The 27,893-nt window shown below is 37.3% G+C and overlaps 1 protein-coding gene across 1 annotated transcript in view; it reads right to left on the reverse strand.

Moving 5' to 3' along the window:
• Positions 1-27,893, reverse strand: part of LRP2 (LDL receptor related protein 2) — a 219,547-nt gene that overhangs the window by 161,653 nt on the left and 30,001 nt on the right. Inside the window, exons 2-4 of the mRNA XM_023189698.3 lie at positions 16,483-16,590; positions 14,442-14,564; positions 8,776-8,892 (exon numbers count right to left, since the gene is read on the reverse strand). Coding sequence (XP_023045466.2) covers positions 8,776-8,892; positions 14,442-14,564; positions 16,483-16,590 — 348 coding nt within the window. The remainder of the gene's footprint in view (positions 1-8,775; positions 8,893-14,441; positions 14,565-16,482; positions 16,591-27,893) is intronic.

The raw sequence follows: 27,893 nt of genomic DNA on the forward strand, positions 1-27,893 counted from the left end.
AGAAAGAAAGAAAGAAAGAAAGAAAGAAAGAAAGAAAGAAAGAAAGAGAAAGAAAGAAGAAAGAAAGAAAAAGAAAGAAAGAAAGAAAGAAAGAAAGAAAGAAAGAAAGAAAGAAAGAAAGAAAGAAAGAAAGAAAGAAAGAAAGAAAGAAAGAAAAGAAAGAAAGAAATTCAGCACCTTGGAAAGAGAATGAAAATATGGTCATCCCGAGGACTAGTAGAATTGAACTAACACCAAGTTTAGTCTGGGTGGCTTTCAGGAAGCCAAAGCAAAAAGAGAAACAAACTAAATTATTTAGTTTTACTTAGCTCACTCCCTTTGTACTAGCTGGGTCTTAAGGCCCAGACTCCTTGCTGGTCTCTATCCACGGCGACCTAATCTTAGCCCTCAATTAGAAATGTGCCTGAGAGCGTTGCTGCAAGGATTCCAGATCCACAGCACTACCTTCTTCCCATATACAGAGCTGTCACCAAAAACTGCAAAGGAGATAAAAACTGACATAGTTCCTAATTCCTTAAAAAAAAAAAAAAAAACACCTCACACAAGCTATATTACAAAAGTGACCAAGCAACAAGATGGAAAAATGTGCATCAAATGTTCCAAGGAAGAGTACAAAGAAGTAAGATGCCTTCTAAGGGGTAAACAAATGTTTATAATGTACATCATGTTTCGTGGCACTGGGCTACATGTTTCCATTGAAGGCCAGACAACACCATGGTTCCATACCTTAGTAGTTATTCCCAGGGACCCCCCCGGGCGGAACAAAAGACAAAATCTAATCAAAGAGACAGGAAAACTAGCTGCACCCCAGCATTATAAGAGTAGCCACTTTCCAATCACTAGAAATGGCGTGGTTCAGCCTCCCTGCTGGAAACCTAGCCCCAAATAATTTGAGTACTTATCAGTAAATCATTGCTGGGTGAATGTCAATATCCTAGAAACCAGTTATTCTACAGAGTGATGCCTTCTTCTTCATTAGAATTCTCTTGTGTTCAACATATATTTATTGAAATGTGACTTCGTAGATACTGTGCTAAGAATTAAATTAAAAGGTAAACAAAATTATAAGTGAAGTAGCAATTCCCACAGCATTTTATTAATCAATCCATGCAAAAATAATTATTGCACACCTATAGATGTGCAAGGTACTAAAGAATGAAATAAAATCCCATTTCTCCTGGAACTGACATTCTGTTTGGGAAGAGTGGAATTACAGCTATTAAAGTAAATGTAGCAATGGGAAAAAAAAGTTGCAAAAATAGAGCTGAGTAAAAGGTAAAGAGTAACTATGGGGACTATGTCACTTCTCTGAGAAGTGACATTTGAACAAGAACTATTCGGCTTAGCATAATGGCGGTCATTGGTAGCATTGAAAGAATGTTTTCAGAAGATTGGTGAAGATGAAGGACTATTTTCAGTGAGTTCTAAAAAAAAGGACAATCAGTTGGATATATTACATAAGTTTAAAAAAATTTTTTTTAAACAAAGAAACAGGACGAGAGTAAATGGAAACAGCCGTTAACGATAATGCTAGGAAACTCTGTTGTTAAAGGGAGCAGAGTAATTGGCAACAACTAAAAGGGATCTTAGGATCTTTTTAAAGACCGCGGATGTTTATAACATCCTTGTATGATGGAAACTAAATAAAAGAGAGTTTTCTCTCCTTCCTCCAGGTTTCAGGGCTCTGAATCCTATCTCAATTGTGAGAATGCTAAAAAGGTACATCTGTGATGTGACAGGTAAGATGGGGTCCTTTGGAGAGTCGCCTGCTTCTTCTTTCTAGCTTCAGGGAGAGAGAGAATAGCAAGGGCAAGGCTCATTGGGCAGCTTAAATGTGGAACTGAGTTTGAAGAACATGTTCTTCATGCACCCTCACAGTCCACAAAATGACTTTCAGCATCTTCTTTATCCCCCTCCCACTGTTCCCTCAGCTGGAGTTTCAGCAGTTAGAGATATAAAGAAAAATGTTTAAATTCTAAAGACCAGAAAGTCAATAGAAATAAAACTTCTGAGACAAAGCAGCCCCAGTTGCAGGCAGACCAAATACTGCTGATTACCGGCAAGAAAGCCTCCATTGTAACAGGGATTTTACCCTTTCTTTAGCATTCCTAAGTAACAAAAGAGAAGTGCTGCAAACCAACGATAATTAGCAATAGTTTTATTCACACCAAAATCATTCTAATATGGTGCTTGAAAAAGCAAAATAATCTTTTCACTTAACAGAAAAAAACTGTACTATTTTTGAGCAACTGAAAGTCACTTCAATATATTAATTGAATGACCTATAATTGCTGCATTGTTCTGATGTTTATCTTAGACCCTGCATGAGTGGTTTTTCCTTGATGCTAATCCCATTAGAGGCAAAATGGACCACAGTTTTGAATCTCTCTGTTCCTTGAAAAAAAAAAAAAAAAAAAAAAAAAAGTTAATTGACAAGCCGTTTAATATAAGATGCCATTTTACAGATGACCAGATTGAATAATAAAAGAACTAAGGGTGAAAATGAGCTTTTACCTGTTTCGCATCTATACACGCACACACACACACACACACACATATATTCAGAAATTTTTCTAAAAGGGTAAAATAACCACCCATACCTTATGCATATAAAGACGAAGCAGACTTTAAAAAGATCAAACACAGTAAGAATCTCTCATACTATACCAAATTTATCTCAAAAATAATCTTTTTGTTGAGACCCTAATACCCTCGCCTTCCTCACCATCTCGACCATTCTCTCACCTCCTCTCTCCTTGCCTGCCTCCCTAAGAGGACTCTTACACACCACTCTTTGTTCTGTAAAGGAATGCCTGGAATGGACACAAGGTACTCTGTCTTGGAGCTCAGTGTCTTAATTTTAGAAGCTTGAAAGGGTATGAACTACAACGTAGGGGTCTGGAATGACAGGCAGGGCTATGAACTACAACATCAAGCTCCCTAATCCTTTTGAATATTGGAGGGAAGAATTGAGTCCTTCTTTGGAGTTTTTCCAACATCCATTACTATTTTTAGGTGGTTTCCAGGTACCTAATATATTCATTCCTATAGGCCATTCTATTTCTGAGAAATAGAAAAACAAAAGCCCCATTCACAGGCTGATTCTAAGTTTGTCCACAAGTAATGACTTCCATGCATCGTCATTGCAGAAATAATAAAGTGTCATGTCTCATGAAGATGATTTCTGACTAAGCCTCACTTAATCTTTGATCACATGAAAACATTCTAATTTAAAGTAACTAACAACAGCTGTTAGATACCTAATGCAACATTTAAAATAACTAAGAACTGCTATGACTAAATGGATTTCAGCAATGATCATCAATGGCTACTCACATCACAGATAGCTAGCTATCCTGTGTCTCCTAATGAAAATACACACATTTACATAAAAAGTATTCTTGCCTTCCCTTGTTTCCGCCCACCCTCCAAGAAAACCCTTGCACCTGTTCAGTCTCCTAAATTAGTGGTTCTCAACTGGATGATTTTGCTCCTGGAGGACATTTGACAACGTCCAGAGTCACCATACTTGGAGCTAGAAGACAAATTAAGCCCTATCTCTACTATACAACCTCAAACAAGTCACTCTTCTCTCTGAAGTTTTCATTTATTCATAAGATATTGTAATAGTGCCTGTCCTATTGTCCTCATAAAGGAACCTAACAGTAACAACTAGAATTTAATAATGCTCTGAAATTTACAAAATGCTACAAAATATAACATATGATTTATCATTATTATTAATCAAAAATATCTTCTTCATTTGCCTCAATGAAGAACCTACTGTGTGCTTTACAATTTTGTGACAATTTTGGATTGTCACAACTGGGCAATGCTACCGACATCTAATGGATAGAGGTCAGGGATACTGTTAGACATTCTACAATGCACAAGAAAGAACTGTCCGGTTCCAAATGTCATTAGTGTCAAGGTCGAGAAACCCTGCTCCAGGTCTAGCTACTAATTGCCAGGAAATACAGAGGACAGAGAACATGTTAAAGGACATCAGGGGACACAATGAGCACAACCCAGACTGTGGGAAACTCCAGGACAAGTGACCTGGGTTTTTTTTTTAACAAGTAAATTGCAAGGAGTAAAGAACAGAAATAGAAGGAAACCCCACAAATTGAAAGGCTTATGAGACACATCAACTAACTTGAACATAAATATTTTATTTGGACTTCAATTTAAATAATCAAACTGTAAAAAATAACAAGATGATTGGGGAATTTTAAAAATGGACTCAATATCTGATTATTTTAAAGAAGAGTTGTTTAATTTTTAGGTGTGATAATGATATTATGTTTATGTTTTAGTCCTTATATTTTAGAAACAAATACTGAAATATTTACAGGTGGAATTATATAATGTCTAAGAAATATTTCAAAATAATGGGGAGAATAAAGAGAATAAATAAAACAATACTAGTTATGAGTTCATCATTGATGTAATTATTTGATGCATACAAAGGGGTTCACTATACAATTCATGCTTCTTTTGTATATGTTAAAAAAAAAAAACTTCCATACTAAAAAACGTTGACAATAATATGTAAAAATAATAAAATAGCTAAGTAACCTTTAAACAAAAATAAGTTACACATTTCTATTCCTAAAGCAAAATCTTTTAAGAGCACAGACATACGGTTGAGACCTAGGTTAAAATCCTGGCTCCCCTACTCTTACATCTTGATAATCTTTACACTCTCTGTAAAACAGAGCTGGTCCTCATACCCCCCTTGCAGCATCGATGTGAAAAGTGGGCAAGATGGTGGCTGGTGCTCGGTGACTGGCAGTTCCCTTTCCCATTTTCCACAAGAGCTTTAAACAAAGAAGGAAAACAAAATGGGACCACTCCTGCGACCCGTCCCCTATACTAGCATTTTCTACGGCTTTGATCCAGGCCATTCATTTCCTTCTTGTACATATCTGACTGTGATCAGATCAAAGCACTAACAAAGAATAAGAAGATTCTTTTCTACCTTTCCCCTGATTTCTGAGGTTTTTTTTTTTTATTTTTTTTTTTTACACTCTTTCATAAATGAAACTTAGCAATCAATAAACAAGGTAGAGGGAAATAGGAAAGAATATCTCTTTGCAAAATCCCTTACATTCATGTGATTCATTTTAGGCCACAATGTGCCCTGAAGGGTTCATAATTTACATGATTCCAGAAACAATAAGCCAAATTTAGTTTTCTTTCCTTAGTGAATCATTATTTCACCAACTATTTGTACTTAAATTTTTTTAATTAAAAAAAAACTTGATTAAAATCTCCTGCCCAGATATAATAGCTTATAAATCTCACTTCCTCTGCTTCATTCCCTTTTACAGCAGCTACTTGCATATTCATAGCCTGCCAGGTTTTTGCCAGAAGGTTCACTGGCAAAGTTGTGAGCCGGTTGTATTAGTGACTTTAGACTTGGCTGCAAACATTCTGTTTCAGCTGACTTTTATTTTCCCCAAAGTAGCAATTCCTTTAGTCCCACTGCATTTGCAATGAAGCACTCATTTTCATCTACTTGTAAATAAGGGATAAAGACACAGACTTTTGGCTGGTGGTACAGGCCTCTGGTGGTCTCTTAACTCATACAAGATAGGACTTTCTCCTTCTGTAAATAAAGCCTTCCACGAAGAGCAATCACCACACTGGGAACTAGAAGACAAATTAAGCCCTATCTCTACTATACAACCTCAAACAAGTCACTCTTCTCTCTGAAGTTTTCATTTATTCATAAGACATTATAATAGTGCCTGTCCTATTGTCCTCATAAAGGAACCTAATAGTAACAACTAGAATTTAATAGTGCTCTGAAATTTACAAAATGCTACAAAATATAACATACGATTTATCATTATTATTAATCAAAAATATCTTCTTCATTTGCCTCAATGAAGAACCTACTGTGTGCTTTACAAAGCACTGAAAGGAGAATCCTTGACCCCTGAACTTGCTATTCTGTGGCATCCAGACACGCGCCACCATCTCTAAACTTGCCAGAGTTTAGTCTAAATTCTTTGCATAATTTCCAGAGTGAAGGTAAATCCAAAGTGGAAACACTGTAATCTCTTTCAAAAAATAAAGACACATGCACACGTATGTTTATTGTAGCACTATTTATAATAGCAAAGACTTGGAACCAACCCAAATGCCCATCAATGATAGACTGGATAAAGAAAATGTAGCATATATACACCATGGAATACTATGCAGCCATAAAAAGGAATGAGTTCATGTCTTTTACAAGGACATGGATGAAGCTGGAAGCCATCATTCTCAGCAAACTAACACAGGAACAGAAAACCAAACACCACATGTTCTCACTCATAAGTGGGAGTTGAACGATGAGAACACATGTATACAGAGAGGGGAACATCACACACTGGGGCCTGTCATGGGGGTGGGGTCAAGGGAACGGAGAGCATTAGGACAAATACCTAATGCACGTGGGGCTTAAAACCTAGATGATGGGTTGATATGTGCAGCAAACTACCATGGCACGTGTATATCTATGTAACAAACCTACACATTCTGTACATGTGCCCCAGAACTCAAAGTAAAATAAAAAATAATTAAATAGATAGATAAATAAGAATATTTAAGATGAAAATTAGAACAGAACTATACTAGGAACTGTGCGAGGAAATGGAGAGACAAGGACAAATAGCACAGACGCTTCTCTCAAAGAAAAATAACATGCAAGGAAGAAAGCACTGGAGAAGCATCTTTTTAAAAAATGCACCATGTGGTCATGGTATGGATGGAAGTATAGGTCTTGCCTTTGCACATATACAAGTATGTCTTCCATGAACAGTATAGTTTGAAATGTACAGTGACTAGAAACAATTTGCTTGCCATAATCAACATATGTTAGCTCCTACCCTAGTCATGGCACCATATTGGGAAGTTTAACAAAGTTTACACAAGATAGCTCTTTTATCAGAAAGCATTAAATCAACCATTTGTATCAAAGGAAGGAATGTAGAGACAATCTAGAGAACTAAAATTAAATCAGAATTATAAAACAATAGAGGAGATATCCCATGAGAATAGTCTAAAACCTTAAATTTTCAGTCGGAGACATAATAACTGAAAATAATAACTGAAAAGTTTATGATCAAGATTTCTAAGGTACACAAAAATCTGCTCACCAATTAATGGAATACTAGGATAATTCCTTGAAGTTTGAAATATAAATTTAAGAGCAAACAAAAGGAAGTACAGTCATGAACCGCATATGGCTCTTTCGGTCAACGACAAACAGGATGGGCTACATGTACTACAATGGTCCCCTAAGATTATAATACCATATTTTTGCTGTACCTTTTCTATGTTTACATATGATTAGATACATAAATACTTAACATTGTGTTCCAATTGCGTATAGTATTTAGCACAGTAACATGGTGTGCAGGTTTGCAACCGAGGAGCAAGAGTAAATGCCTAGGGTATATACTGTTTACCCTGGGTGTGCAGTAGGTTAGACCATCCAGGTTTGCTTAACTACACTCTATCGTGTTCACACAACATAATTGTCTAACAACACGTTTCTCAGAATGTGTCCCCCTCATTAAATGACACATGACTATTGCTTTACACAGCACATAGTAAACTTATGAAATACAGGAGTGCACTAAAAGGCCTGTCAGAAATATATATATTAAAAACATATATATATTAAAAACTCAAGGAACTTATGGAAAAATTCATAAATGATAGACTTGTAAGAGCTTTTAAGAGAAACTAGGGGCCAGACACGGTGGCTCATGCCTGTAATCCCAGCACTTTGGGAGGCCGAGGCGGGTGAATCACCTGAGGTCAGAAGTTCAACACCAGCCTGACCAACATGGTGAAATGCCATCTCTACTAAAAATACAAAAATTAGCCAGGGATGGTGGCGCACGCCTGTAATCCCCGCTACTCAGGAGGCTGAGGCAGGAGAATTGCTTGAACCCGGGAGGCGGAGGTTGCGGTGAGCGGAGATCACACCACTGCACTCCAGCCTGGGCAACAAGAGTGAAACTCCTTCTCAAAAAAATAAAAAATAAAAAGAGAGAGAGAAAGAAACTGTGGTATGTCTGAGATAAAGACAATTATATGGGACTATAGGACTGACACAGCAGACTAATTCCTATCTTCTCGTATCCTAACAGTTCTATAGAAGCCTCGAAAGAGGAAGATTATTCTTTACTTACCTGTTACTACATAATGAACTATGATTGCACTTTCTTATTTTGGTGTGGTAATACTTATACATTATACATAGAGTACTATGATTTATATGTCTTATTTTGTGGTGATCAGTTACAGACAGACATAGTATGCTGCTGTTATGGGAAAAGCCATTTTCAAAATGTAACACTTTTCCAAAGATAATCTGAAAAATGTTGAGTCCATAAAAGCAGGAAAACTAGTGAGAAATTTGACCTAGAAACTTACTATAGCTGTGTAATAACAGTTAAAATTGACCAAACTAGATTCTGTACTTGATGTATTTATCCTTCCTGTTGGAATCTATGTTCACGTTAAAAGTTTCTTACCATAAAAAATACAGAAACTTGATGCACTAAGGCAGAACACTCTTAGAATGTCTTGTTAAAAATAGACTCTTATCAGAACATCACCTCTAATCCACAAAAGAATCTGCCAAGAGATTGCAATAACAAGAGGCATATTGTAGGCATTTATGTCCATCAGCAAATCTAACAAATTGATTAAAATGCCAAAGGGACAAGGGTGAAACCAAATACAGTGCAAGGACTAAAACAGACTTACGGCAGTCATTCTCGTCAGCTCCATCTGGGCAGTCTCTGACGTGGTCGCACCTGTATTCACCTGGGATACACTGACCGTTGGAGCATGTTATCTGATGACTTGAGCATGTACTTTGGGCTGTGAAGAGAAAAAATTATTACTTAATTTATAATTATTGCTACACACAGATGAATCTATTGGCATTAACAAGGATATTGGAAAGCATAAATTTCATAGGGACACAAGATAAGGTACCCGCTACCACCAAGCTGAGCTTACAATGCAAAAGCAAAAGTATAATATTATCAAAATGCCCAGAGAATAGTGTCCACACTCAAGCATGCTACGTACACAATTACATTATCAACATGTGTAAAGAATACAATATAGATTTTTAAACTATATGGTGAAAAGGTTAATGAAATAAAAATTTTGCAGATATAGGTATTAATCAAGGATGGGCAAGGTCCCCTCAACCCACCCATTGAAATCCTAGTATAAACAAGAAGGAAATATACCAAAGCTTTAATAGCAGTTATTCCAGAGTGGTGTGAATATGAATATGAGTGATTTTATTTTTTCTATATAGTTTCCTCTATTCTATAAACTGTTTACATTGACCATGTATCAATTTTATAAAGAGGAAAAAAAAATTTTAAGCTAGCTTGATTTTATCCCATGTTGATTAACACAGGTAAAAGCAGGGCATCAGCAGTTCATCAAATTTACCTCCAGATAAAACAGATAAAATCCAGTGAATTGATGCCCACAAGCATGATGTAAAAGCTATCCTGTAAATCTGAGGCAGGAATTACCATAACATGGTAACATTATCTTATCATAGGATTTTAAATCATCTACATACAAAGAGCTTTGGGGGGAAAGGTGATCCACCAAAAATTATAATATAATCCCCTGATGGAAGAAAAAAGGTTTGCCCTCAATTTTTACAGAGCTTCTTATACTTACATATAGTATAGATATTTAGGTTCAGCAAAACTTGGTTTTCTGATAATATTAGATATCTGTTAAGGAATGTACGACCAAAACTTAACATGAAAAACCTTTTCAAACAACAAGTAAACCTGGCACTATGGCTCATGCCTGTAATCCCAGCTACGGGAGACTGAGGCAAGATCACTTGAGGCCAGGAATTCAAGACTAGCCTGGGCAACATAGTGAGATCCTTATATCTTTTTAAAAAAAAAAATTTAGTTGGGCACAGTGGCTCACTTTCAAGTAGCTGTAGTCCTAGCTACTTGGAAGGCTGAGGTAGGAGGATCACTTCAGCCAAAAAAAACTTCTCTTTTTATGTAGTTACAGTGAGCTATAATCATGCCACTGCACTCCAGCCTGGGCAGCAAAGCAAGACCCCTGTCTCTAAAAAAAAAAAAAAAATGTAAAAGATAAGTAGACAGTGACAGTTTTCAAGGTGGTACTTGAAAATTCAAACATAAAAAAATTATCATGTGATAAGATATTTTATAAAACCATAATTAACACCCTTCTCCATGCTTAATTGATTATATTTTCCTTGTCATTTTGTTCCTTCTTTCTGTTTAATTAATAAAATGGTGTCACATAATTCTGGAATAGCAAACAAAATTTTTCCAGTCAGCCTATTTCTAACACTAAATAATTTCATATTTTCTCTAAGTACCTTATACCTGTGGGTCCAATTTTACTTCTATAAATAAAGGTAGAATAGGTAGATTTTTCCAGAAGGCACTTAAATGTCTGAATTATGCCCATGGCAGAGAGACAATTTTATCTGAAAAAGGTTAAAGAGATTAATGCTTCCTCATTAAATTTCCATATAATTTATTTAAGTATATATTGCCAATTTTTAATTAAAGAACTTTCTTTTATTCCCGAGAAGGCAAGTCATGAGTGTCTCAAACAAAATATGAAAAGAAACTAGGTCAGGTATCAGTGCTATTTCAATTACCTTGGCTTTCTTCTTTACATCAAGCCCAAATAATTCTAAATTTTGTGCTTAGGTTTTCAAAGGGCTTATGAAGGAGCAATTAAAAGCTCATTCAAATGTGAGGAAACAAATTAAAATTATATAATTCCATCAACCAATCTAATGCTGAGATTCATCTATTCATTAATTACACAAACATCTGTTGAGGGCCTATTATGTACCACACAGTATAGCAATATGGGAATCTGCGAATGAATAAGGCACAATCCCTACCCTCAAGAAGCTCATAGTCTTCTAGAGGACACTTTAAGGAGTAATTAGAAAACAATTATGAAAACGGACTATAGGCACACAGGAATGATAGAACCATCAATCTGGGAACTTAATGCACTCTTGGAAGGGAACATGCATGGGGACAGTTTCCTTGAAAAAGTGATACCTCCTTGGGTCTTAAAGAAGCAGCAGTCAGGTAGGCCAAAAGCAAAGAAGAACCATATAGCACCAGGCATTCAGCATTCAGGTAGCTTGCACAGACACAAAAGGCTAGGACACAGCATGGCACGCCCACAGGAACTGAAAGCACTGCTGTGCCCAAGTGGCCACTTCAAGGCAAGAATAGCAAATGATAGACATAGGAAAATAAGCACCAGCCACATCCTGGAAGCCACTGTAAACCATGTTAGGGAATTGGAACTTTCTTCTGGAATTAATGGAGAGCTACCAAAGAATCTTAGTTAGATCAGCATCAGTGTCAGAGAGAATCTAAGGATGCACAGGACTGGAGGCAGGGAGGCCAACCCACAGGCTACTGCTGACACCCAAATGAGAGATGTTGGCAGTGGGAGCAGAAATAAAGAGATGGGCCAGACATGGTGGCTTACACCTATAATCCTAGCACTTGGGAGGCCAAGGTGGGTGGATCACTTGAGGCCAGGAGTTGGAGACCAGCCTGGGCAACATGGGAAAACCCCATCTCTACAAAAAAAATACAAAATTAGCCAGGTGTGGTGCCATGCGCCTGTAGTCCCAACTACTCAGGAGGCTGAGAAGTGGGAGGACCGTTGGAGCCCAGGAGGTCAAGGCTACAGTGAGCCATGATTGCACCACTGCACTCCAGCCTGATCAACAGAGCAAGACCCTGTCTCAAAAAAAAAAAAAAAAAAATCTGTCCTTACAAAAAAAAAATACAGAGAGAAATAAAGAGATGAACTTTAGAAATATTTATAAGGCAAATTAGGCAGGAGTTGGTGATTCAATGTGGGCAGTGAAAAAGAGGAAGAAATCAAGAATAACTTCCAAGTTTCTAGCGTGGGTGCTTAGGGGATTGTGATAGCCTTTTCATGCTAATTGATTATATATTTCATGTCACTTACAGCAATTTTTTTTCTTCTTCATCTAATAAAATATTTTCATTTTGAAATATGTTTCACAAATTCAACAAGTAAAAGAGCTTCCATCTGCCTATTTCCGATAATTTAAGACTGATTTCGTATTTTCTGCCAGTGCCTCATAGTGGGTTAAATGCTATTTCTATTAATAAAGATAAAATATGTAGCCTAGCAAATATAGAAGGAAAATCCAGTTCAGGAAGGAAGATGATTATTTTCAGTTGGGACACCTTGAGTTCAAGGCACCTTGCAGAGGTTCAAAGGTAGTTGAGTATAAAAGACTGAAGTGTGGACAAAACTCTGGGTTGTAAACACAGATTTAGGTCTCATCAGGCCACAGAGGGTCACTAAAATCATGAGAATGGTAAGACTATCCTGAGATTATCTAGAATGAGAAAAGCTGCTCAGGGCAGGGCTCTGAGCAACACCAATACTCAAGGTCTGAGTAGAAGAGGAAAATAAAATGGAATGACCAAAGCAGCTCAAAAGAGAGCCAGGACTGCTGGGAGTCATGGCAGCCAAGGGAGTGGTGTCAAGAAGGAGGAATGGTCTCCAGAGTCAAGTGCAGTCAAAATGCCCATCCAGTGTGACAAGGAAGGAAAAGTGCCCATTGGCAATCAGGAGTTCTCTGGTGACTTTAGTGAACACAGAGGTGGCATATTCTGTTTGTGGTTAAAAGATATCTAATGGAGAATTTTTATATCATTAAAAATGGGAGAATTGCCTTATGAAATCCATGGTCATTTAAAATGATACACAATATTGTTTTAAAATGACTGCTATAAACTTATCTCTAGCCTCTTCTCCCAAGCAGTTGCCCTTAGTAGTTCCAATCCCCTCTGTATTATTATTAGCAAAGGGTCATCCACCACACACTGAATCGCAAAATAAAGCTCAGCTTTCTTCCCACTCTGTGAGAGGAATAAGGGAAAATAAACTCAAAACTATATAGCCAAAAGATGAACAACCCATCATTTATGCATTTAGTATCTATTTATTAAGAACCTCCTCTCTACTTGAGAGAATGTCAGGTCTTCAGGATGAAAATTTTGAGACTTGAGAAGCTTTTATGCAATCAAGAAAGGCCAATAGGATAAATATGGCAGAGCAAAAGAGTGAGGAAAAACTGGATAATGTTACTGAGCTGGGAATTAATCAACCCTAGAACAATCCTACAGTTAGGCTTCTTATTATGTGAGATAATAAATCCCCTTTTTGTTTAACTTTTATGAGTTGTGTTTTTCTTTCCTTGCAGCCAACAACATCCGCAATGATACAAGAATGATTTTAAATTATACAAATCTCCTTAATAGAGAAAGGAATGGAATGATACACATGATAGACAAATTGCTCACAGGTCGCCATCTTATATTTACCCGACATGACTCTCATCTGAAATTACTTTCAGGCCAGGCATAGTGGGTCATGCCTATAATCCCAACATTTTGGGAGGCCAAGGCAGGAGGATGACTTTAGCCCAGGATTCCAGACCAGCCTGGGGAACGTAACAAGATCATATCTCTACAAAAAATTTAAAAATTAGCTGGGCATGGTGGTGCACACCTATAGTCCCAGCTACTCAGGAGACTGAAGCAGGAGGACTACCTGAGCCCAGGTGTTTGAGGCTGCAGTGAACTGTGATCGCACCACTGCACTCCAGTCTGGGTGAGAGAGTGAGACCCTGACTCTAAAAATAATAATAAAATAAAAATAAATAAAATAAAATTATCTTTAAACCTATTAAAACAGTCTTTTCCAGTTTGATCCCAAAGAAATTAGAATTTAAAGGTTTTTTCGAGGTAACTGAACCAAACCACCTCAATGTCCAGGGATGCCTCAGTTGCCAAGACCTGCTTCATCACTACTATTTTCTTTCTTGTTCCAACTCATCCTATGGTGGCTGCGGCAGCAGTCACTGAAGTAACCACCAAGAAGCCCTCCAACAGACCTACCTACTTCCACTAAGTCAAAAAGAAGAGAGTTTAATATTGGGGCAGAGGGGGTGGAAAGTTTGAATACAAAGTATGCCACAGAGCCAAAGGACTCATTCAGCTGTCAACCACACACATGAAGACACCCAGCTATACACATCAATAAATATTTGGTTTCTTTCTTGAGCATAACATAATCAAAATTAAAGACTGGGAATCTATCTCATTTCCAAATTGCTGGGGTATATTCATAATTCTTCAGTACATCTGTACTTTCAATATCATCCAACCCCTGAATGAGATTGCTGGCATAGGTTCCCTTATGATTTAAGGCCCCGCTCCACATTTATAAAGAATCATCCCATAATGTGTAACCTCTCTGTGACAGGTTGGGTTTTAGATGTCCACAAAGCCAAGCAAGATTCCTCTCCAAACACTTACAGCAACCTTGATGTTCATCTGAGCCATCATCACAGTCTTGATCTTGGTCACACACCCAGGAGTTGGGGATGCATTGTCCCTCACTCTGGCACTTGAAATAGCCCTGCTGGCAGGTCACGACAGCTAAAACAAACCAAAAGAGAACTCATTATGGCAATCATCCTCCCCACTATACTAGCAAGCAATGCTTGTTCCAGAAGAGCATATTATGTCAACTGCTGTTCAATTTATTTGAAGGCAAATAGTAAACAATCCTTATACTAGAGTCTGTGGATGCCAGAGTTCACTTTCAGATAAACTCAGCAACAGCATCACAACAAACTCATGAACCAAAGCAACTTAAAAACACAGAGAATAAAACAAACAGCAGATATACACACAAATTATGGTAACGGTGTTAGATTAAAAGCTTCACTCAAGTAAAAATTAACCATGAGTTATTGTTAAACTATTCGTTTCATAATAACTAATAGTAAAGTATCATGATGAACTGGAAAATTCATGAGATTTGGAAAAGAAAACCCAGAATCAAATAATGATTATTTCCATGATTTACTTGCTTTAGGATCCTTGGCAGGTTCTCTGAACCTCAATGTATGCATCATAAAATGGGGACTATACTCATCTCACGGTTTGTTGTCAAAAATAAGTTAAATAATGTATGTGAAAGCACCATGTAATGTTAGTTGCTCTCACTATCGTCATTGGTATTGTTGTTATTGTTATTATTTTTACAGGTCAATAAAATATAATACAGGTAACAATCTCTGAAGAGTTGTTGGCATAGCTGTTCACTTATTCCTTTACCCCAGATACACTGCTCTTGCCTTTTTGCTTTTATTGTTTAATCAAAATAAACTCAGTAAGCCCAGTGGAGGCAAACAGTTAGCACATGGTCGTGTCTCTACAAATATAGTTTAGTCCCTTGTTCAAAGTGTAGTCCGCAAAGTAGCAGCATCAACATCAGCAGGAAGTTTACAGAAATGCAGAAGTTCAGGTCCCACCTCAAAATACGGAATCCAAATTTGTACTTTAATGAGCTCCCAGGTGATCCATTTGTGCATGAGCGTTTGAGGAGCACTGTACAGGACCCAGTCCTTACCCTTCCTTCCATTTTCAAATGCGTTGTCATCTAAATGACACACCAAAGTTTGACTGCTATGGTATGCTATAAGATGGCCAACAATTCAAAACAAAAATTTTTCACCTGCTTTCCTGATTTTTGAAAGATAACCCTCATTAGTTCACCTGCTGAAATGAAGGAAATTGCAGATGTATGATTGATCACCTATGGGAAGTTGGGAAGAGCAACGGGATCTGTGCACAGACTTACCAACTGGAAGAACTTTAATAAATGACTTAACTTCTCCAATTCTCAATTTCCTAATCTGAAACCTACCTCAGAAGATTAGTGAGAAAACTAAATGACAAAATGTACGTGAAAGTCATTTAATAATTAATTAGATTTGAGGTTTACTACATTATCATATTTTTAAAATTTTTTAAAACTAGAATTTTTAAAAAACATAAATCACACTAACCAATTATGTGATTTCTTTTTGGTAATTCCAACAAGTTACTCTACATCCTTTACATAAAACATGTACCCTAGAACTTAAAGTATAATAAAAAAAAAAAAATGGACTCCCCCTTGACTTACAAATCATAGTAGTTCAGATAACATTTTTTGTTTGTTCTTGTGGGTGCACAAAATTCACAGAGTGAATATCAGTAATAATGACTTACAGGCTTCAGAAAACTGCACCCAAATATGTTTCCATATTGAAGTTGTGGTCAGAGATAAGGGTGAGATAGAAACTAATGTTCTATCATCAATGTGAATCGAACCCCTACCTCAGAAGGAAATGAAATTATTGTTAATGCCACCAGTTCTCTATTTAACCACACAGATCTCAAAAGACTTTGGCCCACACCCGACTCCGTCACTAAAAGGCATACTCTTCTCTTTGTTGCAGGTGAAATCACCACGAAGCACTTACATTACTCAAAATAGAACTTAGCCTGGCCCCTCCTCACTTACCACAACCAATTTCATCCGCGTCATCTGGACAGTCTTTGGTCCCATCACACCTCCAGTCTGCAGGGATGCAATGCCCACTTCCACAGCGAAAATGCTCACTGTCACATTCTGCAATAACAGACAGAAATTTTAAAAAAGTATGCCATGCAGATATTTAACCGAAGAAATATAAATTTTTGATAAAAATGAAAAATTATTCAACTAATTATATAATCAAAGAAATACAAATTAGAAAATTAGGAAAACATTCTCCCAATGATAATATAAAAATATTTATTTGAATATCCACAGGAAGAGAGTGATTTTCATACATAGTTGATCAGTGTATACCTTGATGGAACTCATTGGGAAAGCTGTTTGACAACATGTATCTTGCTTTTTAAAAACACTTGATCTTTCATTTAGTACTTTTACTTCAAGGATTTTTTTCCTAAGGAACAAATCAAAGAAGTAGACAAAAATGTATGTATAAAGATTTTCATCACAACATTATTTGTAACAAAGGAAATTGCAAATCTCCTAAATGTCCAACAATAAAAGGATTATTTTTTTTTTTACATCTCTTTTTGACATATTAGTAACTTATAAAACGGTTATGGAGAAATTCTAAGTACTTAGATAAATACTCATAATTTAATGTAACAAAAACAAGGATGTAAATTTTTACTGAAAACAGAGTTACATATGCAAAGAAAAAAAAAAGCATAAAAAAGACCAAAATGTTAACAGTGGTTATCTCTGATTGATAACATCATGAGTAACTTTTCATTTGCTTGACAATACTTTTTTGAGTTCCTCGCCTTATTTTTTAAGTGATTTTTTATTACTAAATCATATACAGCAGGTTATGGCCTTTCATTCTTAGATTCAGACTAATATTTTGTCTTAATTTTTAAAACTTAAATTATAACTTGCCAGATCTATAAGCTCATCTCTGCAAACAATTTTTTAAACCAAAGAGCCAAAAACAAAACAAAACAAAACAAAATCTCTGCAGCCAACCAGAGTATACAAACTTGACACCAAAAGTTTGACAGCCCAAGTGGCAGTGATAGTCCCTAGTGATACTGGAAGGACAATATAACTTAAACAAGCTCACTTCACTGAACAAATATATCCTGTGATCTTCCTAGGTCTCCCCAAGGGACAAAGTTCCCCAAATACCTGCCCAGTGACCTTCCCAAGCATTATGTGCCACACAGAAAAATTTTTCAAAGAGAGCAGCCACTACCAGCCCCACTTAAAGACTCAAAATTATTTTATTCTTTCACAAACTCATGGGATAAAGGAGCAATTTCTGGAGTTGGAAGAATAATTATATCTTCCCCATGTATTTAAGCAATCATGCTAAATTACCCATTTCAATTTTTGGCTAATTAACCAAAATTAGGTAAATATACAGATCAATTACCTACTCCTAAAATAAATAAGCAATGTGCTGTCCTGATTTGTGTAAATGCAGGCATATCAACAGCATGACATAAACATAGTTAAGTGATCTATTTCTAGGGTATATAGGCTACTTTGTTCATGGAATGTTCAAATCTGATTGTCTGGTAGTGACATCCTGATTTATAATGTATGCTGCAAATGGTCAGAAACTTCGCTTGGCTAAATGGTGGTACCGAGTGGTACAGGAGTACGTACACCCAAATACCTTCTATAGACTAATGCATGATGGTGGTTGGTGGTGCAGGTCTGGGGTTGGTGGTGCAGGTCTCTTATCAACTACCTTTAAAGCACAACAACCTCCCTTGCAAAAATGCCCCTAAGGAATGTACAAATTCACTCTGGAATCCCAGAACTTCTCATTGGATTTTGTTCTACAAAGCAATATTTCCATGGGAGATTAGGGGCTTTGGAGGTTTAGCTATTAACACAACATATATTAAATCACTTTTATCAATTAGGTCTATTGTTAGTAATCCAACATAATACATTTGTAAGCTCAGTGTATTTGTCTCCCTTAGTATCTGAGGTTGTAAAGGTAGTATCTTCTGGTTGAAAAATTATAACAATCATAAAGAACAGTCCTCTTACAGACAGTTTCATATTGCTATGGAGAAAAGAAAAGTATAAACGTAGAGACTGAGTACTTAGGAGGAAATTATCAGAACAATATATATTGCCTGTTTTGAAAATATATATAATTAATGCTACTTCTTAAGCAACTTTTATTACAAGTCCCATTTTTGAGGAGTGGGGTGGGGGGACTTGTTCATTTTTGCCAAGCTAAAATGCCAAGTTAAACACATCATGAAAAGAACACAAAATAGAGACCCAAAAGTCATTTTATAAAACACTTTGAAGTCAGTTATTTAAAATCACACATGTGAAAAATGAAACTAATGGGGAAATGTTGCGATTAAGTAATTTTTATAGGCAGTGATTTTCACACTTGATCTCCTCACTCCATTATCTAATATATCAAATCCAATTTACTCAGTTTATCAACAGATCTATAATTCATTTGTCAAATTCACCTTTTCAATAGTAACTGCGATGCCTGTTTCTTACTCCCAAATGACTATTGTTTGGAAATATCTCTCCAGAGAAAACAAACTGATACTTTATCATTGCTGGCTGACCTCTCAGCAATCAGCCAAATGCTTCACTGGCCTCAGAAGCTCATTCTCTCATAAAGGGAGTATGTGTTGTTTAAAAATAAACCAAATATAAACCACTAGTGGAAAGGTCTGGATTAGGTCTAATAACAATTGCAAATGTCCCTGACTTCAGTTGGTCCATATGCACTTTATTTTTAGTGTTTTGTTTTAAATAAGTAGCCTTTATTCACAAGCCCTCCAAAAGTTTTATCTAGATATTATCTACCTTTTTGTTATTTAAGTATTTGAAGTTTAAAAAAAGGGGGGGGGGATGATTTCATACATTGGAGCCACGCACAGGGAGAAAAAAAAATCTACATGGAGCCAGTTTTAAAACTTTGTTCAGAAAATAGTCTCAAAACTGCCATATTCAACCAATCCAGTTTTAGCCAAGAAGTAACCTTGCAAACAATCATTTACGTAACTTTAAAACATTCTCCAGGAGCCTCTCTGGTTTGGGGGCTGCCTGATTTAAAAAAAGAAAAAAAAAATCCCTCTAGTAAAAACCAAGGATGAAAGGAGGAAAATACAATCCACATTGAAATAAAAACATTTTGTTAAGAACCAGGCAATCATCGCAAAGGAACCATTAGAACCAAATGAACACCCTATCTCTCCAGCACTAACCCCTGCCTGTCCCATGAATCAGAATAGATGATGCAAAGATGAAAAGAAGTACTCATATGGTGCTTAAATGGCACACACCATTCTAAGTGCTCTGCCAACATTAGCTCATTTAATACTCATAATAACCCTATGAAATAGATGCTGTTATTATGAACATTTTGCAAATAAATAAATTGAAGCACAGAGCAATTCAGTAACTTGCCCAAGATCCAACAGCAAATATGTGCAAAGCAAGGATTTGAATCTGACAGTTCTGATTCCAGTATTCGTGCTACTTGACCACTACTCTATGTTTCCTTTCACCAAAAGAAAAAGTTTATTCCACTAAACTCAAGAATGAATGGAAAAATCTGTTTTTTTTACCCCCAAAGCCGCTCTCCGTTAACATTAATTGAGTTCATTACTGGGCTGGAGTAGAATCCATAGTGCTCATATACTTCAGTTGGAGAAAAAGAGTAGTCTACTTGGTGACTAACATAGCATTAAAAAATTATTGGGCTTAGGAAACATTGCAGCAATCAAAAGCAATGCAAAAAAAAATTTAAGCATTTTGATATCTGTAGTAAAATTTATATTAGACATAGGAATAAACTTGTTTCCCAACCTCAACCTCATAAAGAGCCCAAAGCTAGGAAAAAAAAAAAAAAAAGAGTAATCCTTTCTTCATAAGTAGCCATATTCCAAGCTTCCTGGGTAAGGGTTGGACTAAGAATGTGTTAAGATAAGATATTAGAGTAACAGATAGCACCCAGAGAAGAGAAGTCATTTGCCTGTTTGTTTTCCACAGCAAGGAACAACACTGGATTGAGAACATTCCTCTGTGTCATTTACAGCCTCTGGCACAGCACCAGGTGCTCATGGAATAGCTAATGCATGTTCGTCAGGAAGTGTAGAATTCTCTTTGTAAAACTCAGTCTGCTGAGACCATAATATATCAGAGATATAAAAGCTATCAGAGCAAACAATGAGACTTTAAATAGAAATTTACTATCTTAAATCCATAGAAAGAAAAATGGAATCTGGAATAATCTGGAAAAGAGGAATATCTAGAAGTTTTTATTAAAAAAAAAAAAAAGAAAGAAAAAAACATTGAGTCATATTAATAGCAGTTTCATTCTTTTACCCTTTCCTTGTAAGTTTCCTTTTCCTTCCATAAATTCTCTTCTTATAAGATAAAGGCAAGTGGTAGTCAATGGAACATTGTCCAAAGTTAACAGAGGAAGGTAATTTCTATGGCAAATCCTATTTCCCCACTAGATCCTCTTAACACATACTGGTCCTTCCAAACAGTTGGTCTACCTGAGGAGGTACAGTCCTCTTTTTAAAAATGTGTATGACTAAATCACATTTTAATAGTCCCACCTTTACTGAACTCAAAGAAACAAACAAATTTAAGAGGCAATTCCTTAACTTATCCATAATTTTTGCTTCACCTTTTCTGTACTTAATTTTGATTCCTTTGCTATTGATAGACATACTTCTGATATTCATAAGTTGGCTGACAGTTTACTAGAATTCCCATATCTTGCCCACATAAACAAGGCCAGTCCCCTTTTGAAGATTTAGGGTCACTGGCTTATTTCCAAAACTTTACACTATAGTGATGATAGCCAAAGGTAGCAAATTATATGGAGCACCCTACCCTGTCTAGTGTCAAATTGATAGAATAGTCAAGGATTCAGTTAATGAAACTGAAACAAGACATGAACAACAAACCAACCAACTATTCTCTTTCTGTGCAACATTTTAACTGCCTAGTTTTCCTTACAGATCACCAAATAGGTGGCAGAAATTCTTTTGGTCTTTTTTTAAATCCAGTTTACAAACCACTGAATAGACTGCTTTGTCCCAATTATTATTTCAGAGCCCTGATGTTTTCTTAGAGCAAAACAATACTATAAGGACATTTCAAGAAGTCAGAGATTTGGGGACAAAACCCACAATGCAGGTTGATGCATTATCATGTAGACATAATTTAAGTGTAAAAATAAATGAATAAATAAGGACCAAAAGAATATGATGCCAGATTCACTAAAGCCACAAATAAATTCATAACTACTATGTGCAGTTGTCCGAGGATCAGTGGAAGAACAAAGAAAAATAAGATATAGTTCCTTTTTGACAGAGCCTATAAGTTTAGTGGTGGCAAAAGTGATTTATATGTTATAAATTAAATATCCATGCAATAACAATAGCTGATATTGTTTACTGAGTACCTACTATGTGTTAGACAATATATAAAGCTTTATACATATTCACTGGATCCTCTTAGAACTGTATGATGTGAGATTTATACTTATTTAACAGAAGGGGAACCTGAGCCTCAGTGACATTAACCAACTCCCCCAGGGCCACAAAGGTAAAAAATGTCAAAGCCTGATATAGCCCCAGGACCTGTGTGATTCCAGAGCCTGTACTTATTTCATCATTTCATGTCCTGCAAAGCAAATGGCAGCATCTGTTCACCCAGAACTTGCCAGCAATATTTTAAGTATTTCCCATGCATTACCTTACTTATCCTCACAACAGCTTTGTGAGATGGTATCAATGGCCCCATTTCATAGATGAGGACAACGAGACTTGAACAAATCTAGTAGGTAGTGGAGCATGGATTTACACTGAGGCAGTCTGACTCCAAAGCTATGCCATATGACAACAGACAATTTGGTTCCAAATAAGCAATGGAGATAATAAAAAACAACTGGCCTTGGGGGAAAAAAATAAAACTGCAGGCTGGTGTCATCAGAGAAGTCTTCACGAAGAATTATAAGACTACACTGGGTCTTTGTGAATGAGCAGGATTTGGGGAGGTGAAGAGGGAGACCACGCTTTGTCTGTAGGGTCAAAACAACTTGACAGGCCAGGCGTGATCGCTCACACCTATAATCCCAGCACTTTGGGAGGCCGAGCCGGGCAGATCACTCGAGGCCAGGAGTTCAAGACCAGGCTGGCCAACATGGTGAAAACCTGTCTCTAAGAAAAAAAAAAAAAAAAACTTGACAGCTTAGCATGTGTGAGGGTCAAATAAGTGTGGCCCAAGCAGTGGGGACCTCTTGGAGAGTGGTAGGCAACAAGGCTGAGAAGATGGAGAAAAAAGAGCTTTGAGTGCCAAGCCAAAAAGTGACTATCAAATGAGTATGAGGGTGATTACTCAGGAAATAACTGTGTTAAAAGTGAAGGTCACTCTGAGTAGGTAAAGCCTGAACTAGCATACAGACTTTGACCATGAGAAGAGCTTGGAGCTCCACTTCAATCCCCAAAACCTCACCACAACCATGAGCCCAGTGAGCAGGCTGGTAGGTGCTTCACCAAGAGGCTGCTAGCAGAGAAAGGTCTCACCTTGCGGCCCCTCCAGCTGCCCCAGGAGGATCCAAAGCAGGTCTACTTGCATAGCAAACTACCAACAGGTTCCATGAGGCAGGGGTCCCCGTCCCTGGGCTACAGACTGGTACTGGTCCATGGCCTGCTAGGAACCAGGCTACATAGCAGCAGGTGAGAGGTGGGTGAGCAAGCATTATCGCCTGAGTTCCACCTCCCGTCAGATGAGTGGCTGCATTAGACTCTCATAGGAGCACAAACCCTACCGTGAACTGCACATGAGAGGGATCTAGGTTGTGCATTCCTTATGAGACTCTAATGCCTGATGATCTGAGGTGAAACAGTGTCATCCCAAAACCATCCCTCCCCCACCACCACCCTGCTGTCCATGGAAAAATTGTCTTCCATGAAACCAGTCCCTGGTGCTAAAAAGGTTGGGGGCCACTGCCTTAGGGCATTGCCAACAACATCCTAGTGACCATCCCCCACCATCCTCTCCAAGCTGGACGTGTCTGCGTATCCAGCCCACAGAATCCAGTCAGCTCTCAAGATAGTTGATCTCAAAGATGACTTAAATATTTGCTTAGTAATTAAAATAATGTGCCTTTCCAATAACCAAATGGCAGCAGAATGAGATGTACTACTTGAGCAGCCTCTCAATTCTGAGCAATGAGAGAATAAAACTGAGCCATTTATAACTGAGCTACCCTTCTCCGTTTCTTACAGTTGGTAAGTCTGTGCACAGATCCCGTTGCTCTTCCCAACTTCCCATAGGTGATCAATCATACATCTGCAATTTCCTTCATTTCAGCAGGTGAACTAATGAGGGTTATCTTTCAAAAATCAGGAAAGCAGGTGAAAAATTTTTGTTTTGAATTGTTGGCCATCTTATAGCATACCATAGCAGTCAAACTTTGGTGTGTCATTTAGATGACAACGCATTTGAAAATGGAAGGAAGGGTAAGGACTGGGTCCTGTACAGTGCTCCTCAAACGCTCATGCACAAATGGATCACCTGGGAGCTCATTAAAGTGTAAATTTGGATTCCGTATTTTGAGGTGGGACCTGAACTTCTGCATTTCTGTAAACTTCCTGCTGATGTTGATGCTGCTACTTTGCAGACTACACTTTGAACAAGGGACTAAACTATATTTGTAGAGACACGACCATGTGCTAACTGTTTGCCTCCACTGGGCTTACTGAGTTCATTTTGATTAAACAATAAAAGCAAAAAGGCAAGAGCAGTGTATCTGGGGTAAAGGAATAAGTGAACAGCTATGCAAACAACCCTTCAGAGATTGTTACCTGTATTATATTTTATTGACCTGTAAAAATAATAACAATAACAACAATACCAATGATGATAGTGAGAGCAACTAACATTACATGGTGCTTTCACATACATTATTTAACTTATTTTTGACAACAAACCGTGAGATGAGTATAGTCCCCATTTTATGATGCATACATTGAGGTTCGGAGAACCTGCCAAGGATCCTAAAGCAAGTAAATCATGGAAATAATCATTATTTGATTCTGGGTTTTCTTTTCCAAATCTCATGAATTTTCCAGTTCATCATGATACTTTACTATTAGTTATTATGAAACGAATAGTTTAACAATAACTCATGGTTAATTTTTACTTGAGTGAAGCTTTTAATCTAACACCGTTACCATAATTTGTGTGTATATCTGCTGTTTGTTTTATTCTCTGTGTTTTTAAGTTGCTTTGGTTCATGAGTTTGTTTGGTTCATGTTTCCATTTAAACACTAGTCACCTGTCTTTCTCCCCTGCCCCCAAGGCTCTCACATCCCGCTTGTTTTTTCATTATGCACCTCTCACTTCTACAATCAGGCAGTCCATCAGCACTACAGAACATTATAAGCAAAGTCACACTTCTCAGAGGTTCTTCGGAGGATGCTATCGCCATTTAGGTTGGGATAATTACTCACTTTGCAGAACTGTCCTGGGCAAAGCAGTATATACACCATCCCTGGCCCCCACCTGTGGACCACCAGTAGTGCCCCACATCACTGTGACAAAAAACACTCCCAGGCACGTCTATGCCGCTTGAGAGTGGCAGTACCACCCCCAGTGGAGAACTACTCAGAACCTCTAAGCAGCTTCGACAGTCAGAGCTCAAAATTATCTTAGCCCACATGAAAGAGACCATAAAAAAAAAACCATAATAAATTCTTCCCTTCTAAAGATCATAAAATTTCTTAAACAGCAATCCCACTCCTCCCCACCCATCAATAAGAGCACCTAGGATTGGGCAATTGCACGCTGCATCTGCTAGTACCAGCAACTGGAAACGAACTCCCCTCGGAGTGTGATAAAGAATGTAAGTTCCAGAAAGGCCTGTTTCACCCTGGAATGCTCCATTCCATCACACGTCCACAGGTCTACCCCTTCAAGGGGAGGGGACCACACTGGAAAAACACAAGCATCTGAAATCCTCAAGTAGTTCATCATTAATATAAAGGATTTGGCTATGAAAAACATTCATAAACACATCTGCGTTATGGTGCAAACTTTTCCCATCCGTATTCATTATCAGAGCAAAAAAAAAAAATTTCTCCCCACCCCAACTGCATACACTCACAGAAAATTAAAAATATAAATTGACAATCACTCAAGTGCCCAGACATTCAAAAGAATGTCCAAGTTTTTACTAAGGACGCCGAGCAATGAAAATTTCCTATTAGCGAGCATCAAAGCACTGAAACTGTATTTGTATCAGTCTTTTCTGTGCTCCCCCTGAATAGCTCATGCAGTGCTTCCTCTATCAACTAAGTCACTGAGGTTCCTAAAGAGGAATCTTCCCTCCACATGGAAGGAAACTAAGCCCAGGACCTTCATCTCCTCTGCCCCCGATCCCCACTAGGGACTAACCGGTTATTTACATCTTTCATGGCAAAAGAGCTACACTTACAGGATGTTGAAAAGAGCACTATCCAAACAGAAGAAAATTTAAGATGGCCTGCCTGCCCAGGTAAATAAGGACTCAATGAATCAAACTACTTGCAAGAATAGCATGCCCTTCAGCACCTGATGACTTAACACACCCTGTGCAAAAACTACAAATCATTCCCATTTCAGAGCACATTTCCAGTCCCAATCACCCAGAGAATTCCTATACGGCTTTTTGAGTAGCAATATAAATTACTGGAAAATGGTTGAGTGGAATCAAACGCTGAAAAAGAAAATGGACATTCATGAGAAATAGATGACAAGAGAGACTTCAGAAAGGCGGCTTTCTTGCTTAAGGCTTCTGAATGGTGTTTCAGACTAGCATTAATAGATAGCATCAAATTAGGGTTTTTCTGATTAATTAGGTCCAAGTGTTGAACCATAAATCAAACTGACATGGATATGTTAAAGCTATAAGCATCACTTTCATTTTGGCCATCTTAATAATCAGATGAGATCACCAGGTTATCAAATGAACAATAGTTTGATACTGCAAATTATGACAATAGCAACAAGAAGAGAAGAAATTGACTGTCAATTGGTAGATTTGGTAATTCCCCATAGTCATAGGCTAAATTATTTATAACCACTAAATGGACCTTCCTGACTGAATCATACAAACACCTTGCTGTATTCCTTCTCCCTAACTCCATGTTATTTAGTTCTTGACTATCGCAATAGTTACAACAAGCTCTAAAGACATGAGAAGAGAGAGAAGAGGCAAAAATAGGGAGAAAAGAAAAAGGGAGAGAAAAAGAGAGAGGGCAGAAAGGAGAGACGTTAAGGTTAGCAATCAGTGTCCAGACACTAAATTTCATAAGACCTAGTATCTTGCATCCTAACCTTGGTTTAAATGACACCTGGCATCTTGCACCTCAACCTCAATTTTGTACAAAATGGCAACTCACCCTTATTTGGCTATGGCCTAAATGCAGACTGAAGCAGTATGTAATTGCTAAGCGAGCTTATAAGTCACAAGTTACATGATAGGAACTAAATAACCTCCATTCTAAATGTGTAAATTTTCAGAAAGTAGAGATCAGGTATATACATAAATATATACACGCACACATACATACACACACACACACATATATATATAATTGACTCTAACAAAATCAATGCTTCAACATCAATAAGCAACTCTGATGACAACGCTTATCAGAAATGTTTATGCTTGGTGATGGTGAGGCTCACTGCATTGTTATTCACACAAACACTATACTTTATCCACAGTTCATTCGTTAGATGAATAACTGAGTTGCACACACAGGCATGCCTCAACCTTGACCATATAGTGATGGTCATGTATGGCTTCTGCCAACAGAGTAAGAATTTTCTTAAACTATTAAGAAATATTGTGCAGCAAGAGTGCCAAAAAGATTTTCAACAGTAAGTTTAAAAGCCTATTCTTGGGCAGTAAGTACTGATAAACATCTAGTAAACTGAAGTCAATATTTTTAATAAAAATGTAATATGTCATTCCCTTTTTTAAAAACTAGTTTTGCTGTTGTTTTACACAATATTTTTGTATTTTTCCCCTTTAGTGACAAGTTATGCCTTGGAAAGGATTTTATAAGCAGAAAGTTCAAAATTCTCCTGCCATGACCTGGATATATGAACTATAAAGAACAGAACAGATGAGACGAAGTGACCTCTGTATTCCCAGGGCCTGTTACAGGACCTCCTAGTACCCAGCCTACCCTCAGTAAATGAACTATATATGGTGTGTTAGAATATATGTGTGAAACCAAGATGATGTCCGAAAGATGACAAAGAGATCTACAAGGAAGGTAGGAGGGAAGGAAGAAAAGAAGGAAGGAGGAAAGGAAGGAAGGAAGGAAGGAAGGAAGGAAGGAAGGAAGGAAGGAAGGAAGGAAGGAAGG

Source organism: Piliocolobus tephrosceles, chromosome 11 (assembly GCF_002776525.5).
Source record: "Piliocolobus tephrosceles isolate RC106 chromosome 11, ASM277652v3, whole genome shotgun sequence".
NCBI lineage: Eukaryota > Metazoa > Chordata > Mammalia > Primates > Cercopithecidae > Piliocolobus > Piliocolobus tephrosceles.